We start from the raw sequence: 17357 nt of genomic DNA on the forward strand, positions 1-17357 counted from the left end.
CTAGGGTGACGCCTATATAGGCACTGTGCATGTCACTTCCGGTGTGGACCTGCAAGCGCGCCGGGGTGCTGCTGGAATAAATATCCAGGTCCAACTATCTAGAAATTATCATATTTATGATTGAGGGACAACCGAAACTTTAATATAACGACCCCCTGGTGCCAAAGGAGACTGCAAATAAGCTACTTGAAATCATTGCACCACATGTTCTAGCCTCTGATAAATTCCTTCTAGTAGGCGATTTGAACTATCATGCGGAAACACAATCTGATTCGGACACCAGAAAATTAATCTCCAACATGAACACTCTGGGCCTTGATCAGAAGGTCATAGGCCCCACACATCTAGCTGGCCACCCCTTGGACCTCCTCTTTTCGAATTCCCCTGATATAACAGCAGACCCTCCCATCCCATTGCCCTGGACAGACCACTACTAAAATTCTTCTTTCCCATTACCATAACAAAAATGGCATTAGAAAATGTACTTACACTACGCAGACCCCTGAAAAAATCACCCTGCCCATGTTTTTAAAAATCTTTCATCTAGATACACAATTTTCCACTTCCAGCACTACAATTCGACAAAGCCATAGAGAAAGCAATGGATAAAATTGCGAAATCAAGCGCAAGATCAGAACTGCCCCTTGGTTCACAGAGCAATCGAAAATCATGAAATCTAAATGTTGAACCGCGGAGAAAAAATGGCTGAAAAGTAAAGATCAGGCAGACCAGAATACATACAAATTATTGTACTCTAGTTATATGAGTGACATAAAGTTGACAAAGAGAGCATTCCTTATGGAGCGGATAAATAAAGCTCAAAATTCCTCTAAAGAACTCTTTCAAATCATGAAAGAATTTACCATCTCTAGCAGTCCGTCAGTAACTCCGAATTCCCTAGAGTGGACCAATGCTCTTTCTAAATTCTTTGTGGACAAAATCACTACTATTCACCTCTTTTTCCCTCCCATCAAAATACAATTCAGTCCGATGCCCTAGCAACATTGCTACCTGACCCTTCCCATATATTGGATGAATTTGCAATATTTTATTGCGACGCGATCATGTCTGCCGGGTTGAAAATAAAGTCTGGGTCTCCTTCTGATCACATTTCCCCAAAACTTTTTTCTATACTCGTGCCGGCACTAGTGAAACATCTCACCAACCTTTTCAATAAATCATTCATGAATGCAGACTTTCCCTGGAAAGCTGCAAAAATTAGACCTATTTTGAAAAAGCCAACGGCTGACCCTAACGTCCTTTTAAACTATCGGTCCATCTCATTACTTTCATACTTTGGAAAAATGCTCAAATCCTTTGTCAACAAACAGCTTGTGAGCCACCTTGAAAATCATGGGCTCCTGGACCTTCACAATCTGGCTTCAGGGCACTACACAGCATGGAAACTGCGCTTGTCGAGGTTGCTGACAATATCAGACTGGCGTTGGACAAACGCCAATCAACTATCCTCATCCTGCTCGACCTATCTGTAGCCTTTGACACCATCTCCCACGGCATCTTAATTCAACGGCTGTGAGAATTTGGTGTCAAAGGAAACGCCCTAAAATGGTTTTCCAGCTACCTATCCGATCGCACAACAGCAGTCCAGATGGACAAAAACAGAGCAGGCGAAAGATAGGATAGGATAGGATAGGATGTACATTTGTATAGCGCGAATTGCTGCCCGGAGGCGTCCAAGCGCTAGGAAAACCGAATACCTACAGCAGGCTTAGAAGGAGAATTAGGAATGAGATTAGCTAGATTGAGTGAAATACCAGTAAAGATGGGCAATCCACAAGGCTCTATCATGAGCCCAACGCTTTTTAATGTCTATATGACACCATTGGCTAAAGTGATTAGAGCTTATGGCTTTGATGTTCTGTCCTATGCCGACGATACCCAGATCTTAGTCACACTGGGTCCCTATCCAAATGAAACCAAACAACGTTTTAAAAACTACCTGACTCATGTCGAGGAATGAATGAACATAAATCACCTCCAGCTAAACGGCAGCAAATCAGAAATCATGCTCTTCGGCAAAGCAGCAGAACCATGGACTCATGACTGGTGGCCTACTAATTTAGGCAGCTGTCCAGTGCCTAAGGAATCAGTCCGAAATTTGGGCTTCTACATGGATAATAAATTGTCCATGGAAAACCAAATCAACCACATCATAGGTACCTGCTTTGGACTAATGCGTAGCTCGAGGAAGATTTTCAAGTGGATTCCCGTTCAGGCCCGGAAAACCTTAGTTCATGGCCTAAGAAGCCTCCACTGGCTTCTGGTGAAAAAGCAAATCCTTTTTAAAACTCTATGTCTGGTCCATAGACACATGTATGAAAGAGGCCCCAGATACTGGTAAAAAAACTAAGATGGTATCAGCCACAAAGAGAACTCAGATCCAGCAATGAATTCCAACTGACGCCTTTAAGAATACAAACCTCCAGAAACGGCGGCTGCGTGTTTACTTTTCTAGCTCCTGCTTCGTGGAATAAAATGCCACTTCATCTCCGTACTATCCCCGAACACAGCTGTTTCCGTAAGAAGCTAAAAACCTGGCTTTTTGCAAACTAACTGTCCTGCCCCTCCTGTCAGAGCCGTCTGCAAGCGCCATGAGACTCTCCGGATGTGATTTGTGCGCTATACAAATGTCTCTGACTTGACTTGACTTGAGTATGAAACCAGGGGATAATTCTAAGGTAAGGAATTTGCGGCTAGGTAGAGTCCAGATAAGTTGTTACCAAAGGGAAGAACCAGTACTCCATGGCCTACCCATTAACTTTGGGAGCATTTTGTATTGGCAGTGTCTACCATGAAGCAATCCTTTATGCTATACTTTAAACTTTGCTGATACAGACTGTTGCCTCTGTCAGTATCATATCCTCAGCCATTCTTCCAGCCAGGGGTTATTGAACAGGTGAAAAATACTGCACTCCACCTGCTGGATAGCAGTTAATCAATGGGGAGACTAGCTCCCTCGACCAAACCACCTTTCTCAGATCCATACAGCAGTTCATGTAAAGGCTCACTGTCTTTCTCGACTTCATCTTTGTGACCTAGAGTGCTGCCACTGTTCTCTGTTGGAGCTAGCATTTTACATGAGCAACCCAACGGTGATCAATGGCAGCCCTAATAATAGCCAGATATTTGTACTTGCTGATCACCGGTGGACCAGTGTATGGGCCGCAGTTAGTGTATACAGGCAGAAAGTGGATAGATCAGGGGCTGCACCTCTCGGAAATTCCTACACATTTGCATAAAAACATATTAAAAAGATCAATTTATTTAGAGATGAGATCTTATCTCTAAATAAATTAATGTATTTAAGTCTGGGCTGTCTGTTTCAGGCTGCCTGCCCCACTAAGCTCTGAGTGTCTGAAAAGGTTCAGCGCTCTGTCCATCATCTCCTTGTGTCCACCTCGCTCTGAAGCAGGAGACAGAAGCCAGGCAGTAAATCAACTTTAACTGTGATGCACAATGCAGTGCTTTCTGTTTTAAAGCCCTTCAATGCTATTGTGGTCCAGGGTTGTATGCTCTCTGTAGGCCAGTAATGCAATCAGCGCCACGACCCTGCGTGATTTCAGACATCTGTCATTCAAAGACATAGATATCAACATTTTGTCATACGTGAGAGTGGATGCAAGGACGCCTAATCCAGTACCTTGTTCTCTGTAATGGTAAGTGTTTGCAAGCTAACCTCCCCCACTGTGACACCCCATGCCCTCACTGCAGATCGCTGGCCCCGTTAGAAGTGGAGCTGTAGCATTTGTTCCCCATGAAATGGATCCAAATAAGGAGCAGATTTTTTGTTCCCTTGCGAAGTTGATTCAAATATCCTAGTCAAACCCAAAGCCAGAGATATGTGCTTACTGTGGAACATGTGCTTACAGTGGACAGTTCTCTGGTGTATGATATTAAAACTGACCCTGTCTTCATGCCCCTAAGTAAGCCCTGATGCCAAAAACATGGATTGACTTGCAAACAATAAATGTTAAAAACGTCAAGGGAATGCATTTCAGCGATTTAGTTCTTTCTTATTTCACAACATTTTATAATGTTGTTGTTTGCCTGTATTTTTTTCTGTGCATACTTTGAGGCTTGAGCCATGTCAGGTGTTTATGAGGGGCTTTAATTGAGCGCGCATGCATTAAGGCTGAAGCCAAACAAAGTGCCTGTCAGTGGGTTGGCCTCTCTGTAGAGCACACAGAACAATGTTTATGTATTCCATTTGCAACAGACATCAATCAATCAATCAATCAATGCATTTATATAGCGCATTACTCACCCGGAGGGTCTCAAGGCGCTTGGGGAGGGGGGGTCCGCTACTGCTCGAACAACCAGGTCTTGAGCTGCTTCCTGAAGGCGAGGTGGTCTTGGGTCAGGCGGAGGTGGGTCGGGAGGGAGTTCCAAGTCTTGGCGGCCAGGTAGGAGAAGGACCTTCCTCCTGTGGTGGCTCTTCGGATGCGGGGGACGGCGGCGAGGGCGTGGCTGGTCGATCGAAGCTCGCGTGTGGGAGTGTAGAAGTTGAGGCGGCTGTTGAGGTATCTTGGGCCTTGGTTGTGTAGAGCTTTGTGTGCGTGGGTGAGGAGACGGAAGGTGATTCTCTTGTTGACCGGTAGCCAGTGCAGGTCTCTCAGGTGTCCGGAGATGTGGCTGTGTCGGGGGATGTCGAGGATGAGTCTTGCTGAGGCGTTCTGGATCCGCTGGAGTCTCTTCTGGAGCTTGGCGGTGGTTCCGGCATAGAGGGCGTTGCCGTAGTCCAGTCGGCTGGTGACGAGGGCCTGGGTGACCGTATTCCTGGTCTCGGTGGGGATCCACCGGAAGATCTTACATAGCATGCGTAGGATGTTGAAGCATGACGAGGAGACGGCGTTGACTTGTCTGGTCATGGAGAGGGAGGAGTCCAGGACGAAGCCCAGGTTGCGAGCGTGGTCTGTTGGTTTGGGTGCGCTGCCCAGGGCGGGGGGCCACCAGGAGTCGTCCTAGGCGGAGGGTGACGATCACAGGATGAGGACTTCCGTCTTGTTTCAGGCGGCTGTTCATCATCCACTCGGCTACATCTTTCATCCCTTCGTGTAGGTTGGTTCTGGTGGTGGCAGGGTCGTTGGTGAGGGAGAGGATCAGCTGGGTGTCGTCGGCGTAGGAGATGATGTTGAGGTTGTGCTGGCGTGCGATGGCCGCAAGGGGGCTCATGTAGATATTGAAGAGGGTGGGGCTGAGCAAGGAGCCTTGAGGAACGCCGCAGAAGACATTCTGGGGGTATGTGTGTGAAGGGTGTACACAAATGTCAAATGTCAAAATATTTGCAAGTCAAAAACAAGAGAAATTAAAATGCTTAAATTTGAGGGAGTGCAGTGCTTGTTGAGGGCGGTGAAGTGACAGAAATGTGAGGAAGTGCATTAAGGGAAGAGTGAAAAGAGGATGCTGAAGATGTGAAGATGGACAAGATATGCAGAGAAAAAGAAGATGCATATCTAACATAAAGCACACAAAACTGAAGGCCAAAACTTCTTCCACAGGCCTCAATGCTATTTAATTCACAGACTCACTATTTCAGAATTTAAATATTTTCAATGTTAATTATTTATAAGAAATCGTTGTTACTCATGTATCTTAAACAGCTAACACTCAACAAAGTCAATCATACTGACAGGTTTTAGGTGAATGTCAGTTGTTGTGTCATGTATCTGGATAAAATTATATCTCAGAGAGAAACCAAAATACTGATCAGGTGGCACACTATGGGAATCACCTAAATGTATTTCACATGTTCTTTTATAGAGAGCCCCCACTTTTTCCATCTCACTTAAGGTCCTCTCTGCACTTATTTCTGTGTGACTGGTTTCAGCCAGCATCTGTGGGTGCTTCTCGAAGTCTGGTTAGAGCATATCTTTCAAAAGTTAATGCTGCATGCAGTGCAAGACAATTGGCAAGCATGTATTTTAAATGGCTATAGTTGTCATGCTGTACATTTACACATTACAGTAACTGTTGAACATATTAATGCAGAAAGATATGGTGCAGTTTTTAATGTGTTTAATATTTCAAGACTATACGTTTCCCCTGCTTTATAAGCCTTGCTTTCTCGCTACATTCATTTGCTTTGAAATGCACCATTTGCCAATCTTTTTTTTTATTACTTTCTTGGGGGACGGACTCACCCTGGACCCCAGGTTTGTCCATTGAACTTATTCACATAACTTGCTACATAAAAGTTATGCCTAACGCTTACGGCTCACCACTTTCAAATGTCACCAGCCGCCACTGGGATAGACCCATTTCAGGTACTGGTAATGAAGGGAAGGGATGGCAGCTAACCCAGCTTTGGCACTGGTGGTGAAGGGAGGGTATATGTGCTGGCCCAGCTCTGGTACTGGTGGTGATGGGAAGGAACATGTGCAGATCTGTCTTTTACACAGTTTATGTGTTTGAAGAAGGTAGTCAGCTTTGTCAATGGTGTTAAGTGACCAAACGACCCGAAGAAACATTCTTGCAACCTACTGTGTGACACAGATGCCTAATTTTTGGCTTTACCTGTTGGTTTCAGGTTCTGCGAATGTACAACGTGATGCAGGTGGAGAACAATACCTGCCAACAACTGAAATTGGAGATCGAACTGACCGAAGAAATCCGGGAAGTGGGTAAGTGATGCTGCTTCCCGGTGCAGACTGAAAAGACACCACTCTCCACTGAGGCCACTATCACAAGTGTAGGGAAGTGCTAGAAACACACTCCAGTGATGCAAATTTCTAGACTGAATATTCAGCTGCCTGACTGTGCACCTGTTGTGCCAGTTCTGTGGTGGAGTGGTCATCTGTTCCACATTTCGAGACACTGCAATGGTGTAGTGGTCAGTTTAATGAATTTGCAGTCAGACTTAAGAGAGAGCCTATCAGCATGTGGGAGCCTCTATTCCTAGACAGTATTGTGTGGCGCCTATATTCTGATTATTGGCACTTGACGCCCCAGTCTGATGTTAGGAGCTGGTTTGTAGTGACCTTTAAAGTGATGGTTCATAATCTCTGCCCAGAATTGCAATAGTCTTTGTATGACTTTAGTTAGGTCCTCAAAACGAGTGAAATGTTTACTTGCAAGATGTATGGTAGTTCCTGGTACCAGACATATCTTAATTGGGAGTTTGATACCAAAACCCGACTCTTGCAGTTTTTTGTGGGCAAGTCAAACACGATAGTTACTGGGATATGCATATTTTGGCACGTTAAGCATTACAATATGCACGAGTCCCTATTATTAGGGCCAAACTATGAAATAGGAGGTATTTTCTGGACCCGATAAATTCCAACCCACGGAGTAGGATTTTATAAGGTGTTATAAATGTCAGCTCAAAGTGAAGACCAGTCGGAATGAAAGATGAATGAGAACCATAATGTATATAGCATCTTCCTTCACTTATAATTTCTACTTATTTTCCCTTTACCCTCTTTTTCCTTCATGGTTCTCTCTAGAAATAGGCAGGACATGTAAATACAAAGACACTGATTTCACAAAATGTGGTTGCTTATATCACAGAGTAATCACTCATTTAGGCAGATTGCGCATAGCTGAGCTACTCGTCAGAATGTTTTATTGTTTCAAAAATATCGAGAGAGAAATATTGTGTCAAAATATTGTAATGACAAAATATTGTGTGACAGAATACTGAAGGTACGAATACAGTTTTTTAAATGTAGTCTTAATCTTGTTGTACAGAATGTTTTTTGTAAATTATTTTGTGGATTTTGATTAGCTTTTGTTATATAAGTTACTAGCTTACCCGTCGCGCGTTGCTGCAATCTCAGAAGAAAGGAAATGCAAGGAAACTTGTTATGATAACATTCAATTAACATTGTGCCATTTTTATTGAAACTTATTCATTTTAATATGGAAAACATTTTAAAGTGTTGTTTTAATTCTGTTTATTTATTCGAGTGCTTGTGGATACACGTTATTTTTTGTTTTTCCGTCTGGTGCGTACACGAATAAATGAGAAGGTTTTCCGACACGTGAGCTGGCCACATCCAGTTGTCCATGTGAGAAGCACTGATTCTCCAAATCTAGTCCACACACTTGCAGCGATTGTCCTTGTGCTTTGTTGATGGTCATTGAAAAAGCGAGTTGCACCGGAAACTGGAAACGTTGCGTACACAAATAAATCAGAAGGTTTTCCGACGTGTGAGCTGGCCACTTACAGTTGTCCATGTGAGAAGCACGGATTCTCCAAATCTAGTCTACACACTTGCAGCGATTGTCCTTGTGCTTTGTTGATGGTCATTGCAAAAGCGAGTCACACCGTAAACTGTAAACGTTCAGTATTGGAAAGATTATGAGGGCCCTGGGTGGCCGGGGGGCCGAAATTTAAAAAAAAAAAATCTTTTTTTCCCCCCGAAACCTTCGCGGGAGTGTTCTCAACAACTTCCCAAAGTTTCATGCTGATCGGATGAACGGTGTAGTAATGCATAAAGGACAAACGGACATACTTTGGATTCTATATATATAGATTATGTTTAATTATTTTTAGCATAGTTTTGTAATCTGGAAATACATTGTACGCTTTTTTATTTTATTTAAATTACATTTATGGTTAATATTTTTTAAATGTACTTTTAAAATTAACTATACATATACACACTTGCACATATATATGTGTGTGGGTGTTTATGTGTATATTTAATGTTTCGTATTTTAGGTTTGGGTAAAGTAAATATGTGCTTTTTGAAGTGCTTAAATTGGAATGGGAATAGATAATCTGACCCCTCCAAAGTCAAAAACTTTCTTAATGTTGGAATGGGAATACTAAGTCTAATTTATTTGTCTAATTTATTTATCATATGTTTTTTCATTTAATATATTTTTTGTGGTTTAATGTTAAAAGTTTGTTTAATTTCAAATAGTTTTGTTACATATTTTTGTAGCATTTTTATACATAAATTTATTATCATTTAATATCATTGTCTAATTTTTATTTTTAGTATCTTGTGTTGTAAATATAGTTCATTGCGAGTAGTATATTTCTTGCTATTTATGTTTAAAGATTATATCTGATAGAGACATCAAGCCGCAGATTCCTTACCTTTGAATTCTCCCCAGGCACCATTCTGGATCTGAAAAAGTTTCGACAGTACTTCTGCGTGCCATGGGAATGCGTCTTATGACTCCGCAGTGACGGCGTCTCCGGATATGACGTCAGTAGAGCCATATAAGTGCCCTCCGGTGTGCAGACATCCGTTTCTTCTTTTCCGTGCTGTAACGCGGATCTGGAGAGGCGGTTTCCTGAGGTCATTTTATTCTACAGACCTACTCTGGCACCTGGTGTCGGTGGGACAGTGTGCCTTGACTGATGTGTGAAGTAGTGTGGCTCACTGGTTAGAGGCGGCAGACCCGAGAGCAGAGGACGGCCCGGGACCAGGGTTCGATTCCTGACGCGGCAGGTTTCTGGACCAGGGTCAGCGGACTCGATAATTCTCTCGCCTCGGTGCCCACTCTGATCAGCGATCACACTCGGCAACTCTGGGCACTAGCTTGCCTCATCTTCACTTACGGCCCCACCAGACCGCCGGGGATGCCTGGTCTCACCCTGGAGATACCCATTAAGGGACCATCTCTCAGGGAAGCCAGGAGGAGGTACCCCTTCGGGAGTGATTCCTGCGCTATATAAGCACACAATTAATTAATTAATTAATTTTAAACCTTGTGGGTCCTGTAACCAACAGATGTGGGTGACAGACCAGCATACAATTTGTGAACACCATGACACCGAGGATTGTGGTTCCTGCCAGAAGTTGAAACCGGAGTCGTTGAAGCAGCAGCAGTTGATATTGATAGCAGCACTTGTATCGTGATCCTCAGAGGCATCCCAGCCTCTGACTTTGTCATCCCGGGAATAGAAGTGGGGTCGATCTAGTATCTGAAGTCGGTCCAGAGGACGTCGAAAGGGAAGAGGCAGTCCAGGTCGCAGTCTCGGACTTCACTGTGGAGAGACTCCGACCCCCAGGGCTCCTTCCACTCAACGGTTGAGGAGGCCATTGCGAGACTCCGCAACGCCCCTCCCTGTGTTTCTCCCTCTGGAGCGCCCTAAGATCGCAAGGAGGAGGTGAGTGGAGCACCATCAAAGGATTCTTCCTCAGTGACTGTTGGGCTATCAGAGTTGATGGATCGGCGTCGACAGACATCGGATGATGTCGTCTTGGAGCAGGCTCACAGCCCTTCAGTGTCTTTGCCTTCGACGCCACTCATTGATCAACTGACTGTGACGTCGGTGGCACTGGTTGAAGTTGCCTCTCAACTCTGCTGTCAATGTTGTGTCTGCGCCACTTCGGTGTCGTTCGACCTCAGGGGTGGTATCTCCAATGCAACGTGAAGGAGCAGCTCATTTTGTGGCTCCTCTTCATGGAGAGGTGTCAGGAGGTTCACCTGGGGCAGAACTTTTTAGACCCATTTCAGATGTGTTTCAGGTAGAAGAGAGCTGGCTTACAGCTGTTGGTGAGGCCTTCGGTCTGGACTCTTCGCCAGCATCTGGGTTACTCCATCCTCGTGGCTTTGCCATTGAGACAAGTTCCTCCTCTGTGGACATGCTGAGGAAAGTGGCTGCAGTTTTAGATTTTGTCACTGCCCACAGTGCAGTGGTCTACAGACCCTTTGTTTGAGATCCTTTATAAGGGACAAAAGGGGGAAGAAACTGTTCTCCCATATAGTGAGGACTTTTTTGACATATTATTAGGTGCCTGGGCTAAACCTGAGTCAGGGTCCCAGTGGACCGTGATGTTGCACATAGACATTTACCTGCACCTGGAGACCCCGTCTCGGAGACATTTTTAATAATGGATGTTTTTCCATCTTCCCTTGATATTCTTGGTATGATTGGCATTGCCTGTCTTCTGGAGGAATTTACTTATTATTCTCCTAATTCGTTGTTTTGTGAGGATTCATAATTGTATGTAGTGGCGTTAGTTGTTTAAGATACCATATGTCAGGTGACATTTTCTTATGGCAAGTCACCTTGGATGGTGGCAGGGTACTACTCTTTTTCCTCTCTGGGTTGTGTATGTTGCCGATCCTCTCATTTCATATATTGTCTTGTATCACAGGTGTCGTATGTGCCTGTTGTTGGCAGGGATTTATTTTATGTGTAAGTTGGAACTGCACCTTTTGTTACGTCCAATTCTTCAAGAATATTGAGGAAGTGTTTCTTAGGACTGGTTTCTAATTTATTCTTATGTATTCAGTATAAACATGAAGGTATCATATGTGTTACACACATATATATTTTTTAAACAAATAAAAAAAGAGAGAAAAGAAAGATGTTTAGTCAAATATGCAGTTATTCAGAGCTCGAGATGGTATTCATTCTAATATTGCGCTATTGCACTGAAGACTGTTTGGAGGCAAATTGTATAGGTTCTTCTGCTGGCAGTAGTTTGTGGCCAGTTAATTGTTGTGAATTGCTGGGTTAATTAAAGTATCTGGTGACGCATTTATGTTTGCAAAACTTTTTATGTCTATATATACATCTTGTGGCAAGATGTTATGCAATCGGTCGATAGAATAAATATGGATATTCTTTTGTACAGACTAAGTTATTCATACCAGGAGGTATTGTTGTTTATCTTTCCCGTGCGGAAATGAGTTCTAAAAGTCCTGTTTTGGGATTTTATCAGGACAGTTCCTTTTGTAATTAATGTTGTCATGAACAATGCGGATTATAGGACTTTTGTTATGCTGTTGAACCTTCTTGGTCAGTGAGCTTTCTTTTTTCCCTTTGGGGGACAAGGGTTCATGCCTGTCCTTTGACAGATGGTTCTTCAAGGGCTTCAAACCCTTTTTTTCTCCTTCAAGTGCCGATTCTCTCGGGCCTGTGTGGTTGTTTCAATGTATATGTTCTGTGACAGTGATCAGGGATTCTATTAAGAGCCAAGCCATTGTACGGCTATTCCTATGCACTTGGTTGGTCGTTCATTTGACCGGTTAGTTCTCTCAGATAACTTTCATAGGATTATTTTGCAGACCTTCCTCTAGTGGGGAATAGCTATGGCATTTAATTGAAAGTTAAGGAATCTGCGGCTAGATGTCTCTATCAGCTGTAAAAGTTACTTACCTTCAGTAACACTATATCTGGTAGAGACACAGTCTAGCCGCAGATTCCTTAATGCCCTGCCCATCTTCCCTGCTCTGCATATTATTTATGAGATAAGGGTTTTCCCCTTTCAGTACTGGTTTATATACCAGTGATCATTGACTCTTTCTATGTTTGGGTTAAACAAGCTGCTTGGCCTGACCACTAGCTTCTGTTTAGAGATTGCAATAGCGTCCATTTCTGAATGCTCCGCAAGGTCTACAGACAGATCCCGACAGATACAAGAAAGACAGTCACCCAGGCCCTCGTCAGCAGCAGACTCGACTACGGAAAATCCCTCTACGCGGGAACCCCGACCAAGCTCATCAAACGACTACAACGGCTCTACAAAATCCCTCGGCACGACTAATCCTCGACGTACCACGCCACGGCCAAATCACCCCCCACCTGAGGGACCTGCACTGGCTCCCCATCAGCAAGAGGATATCCTTCAATCTCCTTATCCATGCACACAAGGCACTCCACAAGAACGTCCCAGCCTACCTCAACAGACGTCTCTCCTTCTAAATCCCCAACCGCCAGCTACGATCCGCCGACCTCTCACTCGCCACCATCCCACACATCCGAAGAACAACCACAGGCGGTAGATCCTTCTCCCACCTCGCCGCCAAGACGTGGGACACCCTCCCACTGAGCCTACGAGAGACCCAAGACCTGCTGACCATCAGGAGGATGCTCAAGACATGGTTGTTCGATCATTAGCGCCCCCCCACCCAGTACCTTGAGACCCTCGCGGGTATGTAGTGCGCTTTATAAATGACTGATTGATTGATTGATTGAATGGTAGAGTGTGGGTGTGTTTTCTCTTGCTCTCCGGTTTACACACCAGTGAGCAGTATTCATTTATTTGTTCTTTCTATGAATGAATTTTAGGTAATGTCATACCTTGATGCGGATACTGTCAGTTTATCAGGTGATGGTGTAAATTAACAAACAGCTGGAGCAGACTTATATCGCTCCACCTACGTCATATCTGGAGAGGAAGTCACCGCAGAGCTGTACGTCGCCAAGCCCCGGCACCCAGAGGTGCTGCTGAAAATGTTTGGGATCCAGACTGGAGCAGGGGAGAATTCAAAGCAAAGAAATTTGCGGCTAGACTGTGTCTCTTCCAGATATAGCGTTACCGAAGTAACTTTTACTTCAAAGTGAGGTTTTTTGTAAGTTCCACTGTTTTATATATCCTTGATATTGGAGGTGTATTTTTTAAAAAAAGTAATATTAGTTTAAAATATATATTTATACTTTATTATAATGTATAATTTTTCAAAGTTAATATACTTATTTTATTAGATATTGTGGTCGTATATATTTTCATAGTTGCTGTTTTTGATATTACATACAAGAATTTAAATTCAATGTTTGTGTCCTCAATATTTTTGTTGCTGATATACATTGAATTTTTTAATTGTATTGATTTTCATACAACTGGGTAAAAAACAGCCACCCACCCGCAACAATTAAACTTGAGTCATAATGAATACAATGCAACAGGTTCTGTCATCCGAGGCACCGGCTAAATCCCTGCAGAAATTATACGATGGAGCTGACATCCAATTGACCCCCACCAAAAGATTTTTAGACACTCATTAGTGCCCTCAGTTCCTGGACCCAGCTGGCTCCTCCACCTGAGTCCCTCATAAAGAAATGTCTTCCTCTGCATGCTGCCAGTGTAGTGTAGTTCCTATATTCCCAATAGGCTCTGCGCATTGGAATAATATATCCTATTGATTAGATGTAGGTCTGAGGTTGACTAGGTCTCTATCGCATATATTAAGCTTAATAGTGAGTGCCAGCTAGCTCAGAGGTCGCTAGAAACTTTCTCGTATTCTCAAGAAAAGATTAGTTTCTGACAACCGCATAAACCATGACAACTTTGTGTCCCAAGAATAAGAAATGTATCTCTAGAGTCGTGGAAAAAATAGATAAGTATTTCACTTAAGTCACTCATGCATGCTTCGTTTCTACAGAGGTGCAGAGAAATAGAGAGACTGGCATTTTCAATAAAAGATTTATTGAACCGTCTTCTTTCTCATGCAAGAAAAGTGAACTGCTACAATCGTAATGCAGATTGCAAAGTATAATACGTACAGCGAGAACAATATTATAAAATAATATTGTAAGAGCATTGTATGGTTTCTAAACCATGTATAAATACATACATAAATACCAATGGCTAAAAATACTCAACTGGTGCTTCTAAAATACGCCTACCCCAATGTACCTAACCTAAGTCTAGTTCGCGGGAAGAAGTAAGTATTGTGTAGCATAGGTTTTAGTTTTCTTTGCCAAGAATCTGTCCAAGATTTCTCTAGGTTCTAATCAGCTCCATACCTTAGTTTAGAATCTCTGGACTCGATTTCCCAACACCAGCGAGCGGAGCTTGGAAACACTGGAGCTGGATTCTCGCCGAGAGAAATGCAGCCTCTCGATCAGTGTGTCAGCTGGAGGGTCAGCTTCCTTCGGCACTTGCTGCGTCTGGCAAGTAGATAGTCGAACTGCTCCGAACCACTGTGTCTTGCTAGAGCAAGTGAAGGAATATTTACACCATGAAGGTGTCTAGTCAGGCATAATAACGTCAGGAAAGAACCCCTAGGGAATAGTAGTTCTTTGTAAAGTACATGAGTTCTTGGACTAATCAATATTCAAGCAAGGTAAAGTCCCTGACTGATTAAGCCGATTTTCCAAGAAATAGTTGACGTTTGGTACGAATGGAAGTAGCCATGCCTGTATTTGATTTGCATGGGCTATGTCTAAATAAGGGATTGATTTCTATGCCTATAATAGGGCAATGTGAATTGTACCTATATAAGGGCATGAATCGGGAAAATTCACTCGGAACCTAAAACGCCACACAACACCCACTCAACTTTATTATGTATGACATTACTAAGTTCTAAACACATAAAACATATCTAAACATGTGTTGAAACCCCACCCAAAATACATAAGAATGCATTTGAAATGGTTGTACACGAAAAGAGCATTTGTGCTGTACGCATTTAAAAGCAATGTTTGATTCAAAGCATATAGATGACATTTGAAACTGCTATCCGAATGAGTCATGAAAATACATTTATGAAATGGCTCTTTAATACAGAAGAAAAAGTCGAGGACATTTCACGACAGAATATATAAATTGAGTGTGGACAAGGTCAAATATTGTCTTTTGGAAGTATTCAAAGAATGTGTAGTAATCTGCTTCTTATGTAATGCATCTCCCTTGCCCTGATTCTCTGCCTGATGCTCTAGCTATAGGATGTCATTTGGAATGTTATGATGTTTGTACTTGAAGGGGGAGCAGCTGGAGAAGATGGGCTGAGCAGCCAGGAGGCTGCTCCTGGTGGGGCTTATATTAAGACTTACATTGGAATTTACTAAGATGTAACTTGAAGAATAAACTACAACTACAAGAACTGTCTACTAGACTTTATTGATTTCTATATTGGCGACGAGGATGGGAGGTTACTGTGTGTGGTGGTTTATAGGGAGGTGGATTCCCCCTTGAGAGTTTACTGTATGTGGTGGTTTATAGGGAGGTGGATTCCCCCTTGGGAGGTTACTGTGTGTGGTGGTTTATACGGAGGTGGATTCCCCCTTTACGAGTAGGTATTCTTTTACTGTTCTCTTGCTCTCTTATTGGGAGGCTACTGTGTATTAATGCATGTGTGGTCCTGCAATAGTATGCAGCCAGAACATAATAGTATGTGCATTAGTGGATATGTACATTTCCCTGGTCCTGCAATAGTATGCAGTAGAGGGTGTTCTTGGTAAGTGGACGGTATATTATAGTGTGTGCCGTAGAGGGCGTATGGTATTCCCTGGTCCTGCCATTTGTTTAAGTTTATGACTTCTATATTACTACGTTATTACTTATATTACTACATTTACTATGTCATTATTATTATCATTAATATTACATAGAGAAGGCTGTCTTACTGTTTATTACTTACATTATTACTATTGCATCATTATTATTACATAAGGAGAGTTTGGCTCATGTTATTATGATGTTCTTTTACGTTTACTTCTGGAATGTTGATCTTCTCTTCCTATGGTTATATATGTGTATAGTATTTCCTTTTATTAAATATTATAAAGGGGAAGATGTGTAGTAATCATCTTCTTATGTAATGCATCTCCCTTGCCCTGATTCTCTGCCTGATGCTCAAGCTATATGATGTCATTTGGAATGTTATGATGTTTGTACTTGAAGGGTGAGCAGCTGGAGAAGATGGGCTGAGAATCTAGGAGGCTGCTCCTGGTGGGGCTTATATTAAGACTTACATTGGAATTTACCAAGATGTAACTTGAAGAATAAACTACAACTACTAGAGCTGTCTACTAGACTTTATTGATTTCTACCTAATTCTTGTTCTCTAGTAATAGTTCTACTTTAAGCAGATTACTTTGTGCCTCAAAAAAAAAAAAGTTCAATTTTGGAAAAAAGTCAAATCATAGAAACATAGAGTTCCAAAGTTAGAAGTTTGTTTTTGGAAAGTGAAGGTCGAATTCAGAGTTTCACAGAACACTGTGTGCTAACTTCCTAAGAGAGTGTCCTTGTTTGTAGAAAACATCGAATCTTCTAAGCTGGTAAATAATTTGTCTACTACTGTAGGTAAAAGTTGGACTACCTCGTTAAGTAGATCAACCGCACATAGATGAGAAGCATCGCCGTCCGCATCAGTCGCATCATTCAAATCTCTTAAGCGAGTCAAGCCCAGTATTTGTATCATGCGCTCACGACACTTCATTGCAAGGAGGGTGTTCTCCAAGGTGATCTGGGTGTCGATGGTGACTTGACTTGCCATATCGGAGCAGAAGGAGCAAAAATAGTCTCCCTGCTACAAGTCCCAAAACAAGAGGCATGCCGCCAAACACAGAGTGCACGAAGTTTGGAAATATGTCTAGGACTGCTTTAAAGGGTGCTAACAGTCCCGAAAAAACGGTCTTAAATACATGTACAATACCACTAGTATCAGACATGTATAAGATACGACCTAAAATTGCTGAGAAATGTATAGGGAAGTTTGTCGATAAAAGCGCATGTATCTCTGCAGATGTCCTTGCAACTTGCAGATCATACGTCTCCTTTGCCGAGGTCAATGGCACCGTTTTTTTAAAAAAGAATGGCTTTCAGTCTGCGTAAAGTATCAATTCGTATAGAAGAGATGTTCAGTGAAGGCCATAATGGCGACTCCTCGTCTGTCTTAGTTTTAGGAAACAGTAC

At 42.7% G+C, this 17357-nt stretch overlaps 1 protein-coding gene across 1 annotated transcript in view; it reads left to right on the forward strand.

Annotated features, from left to right (window-relative positions):
- The first annotated feature begins 6546 nt into the window (after positions 1 to 6546).
- Positions 6547 to 17357, forward strand: part of LOC147666472 (complement C4-like) — a 188568-nt gene continuing 177757 nt past the window's right edge. Inside the window, exon 1 of the mRNA XM_086949063.1 lies at positions 6547 to 6641. Coding sequence (XP_086805189.1) covers positions 6557 to 6641 — 85 coding nt within the window. The 5' untranslated portion in view covers positions 6547 to 6556. The remainder of the gene's footprint in view (positions 6642 to 17357) is intronic.

Source organism: Lissotriton vulgaris, unplaced genomic scaffold (assembly GCF_964263255.1).
Source record: "Lissotriton vulgaris unplaced genomic scaffold, aLisVul1.2 SCAFFOLD_3169, whole genome shotgun sequence".
Lineage (NCBI taxonomy): Eukaryota > Metazoa > Chordata > Amphibia > Caudata > Salamandridae > Lissotriton > Lissotriton vulgaris.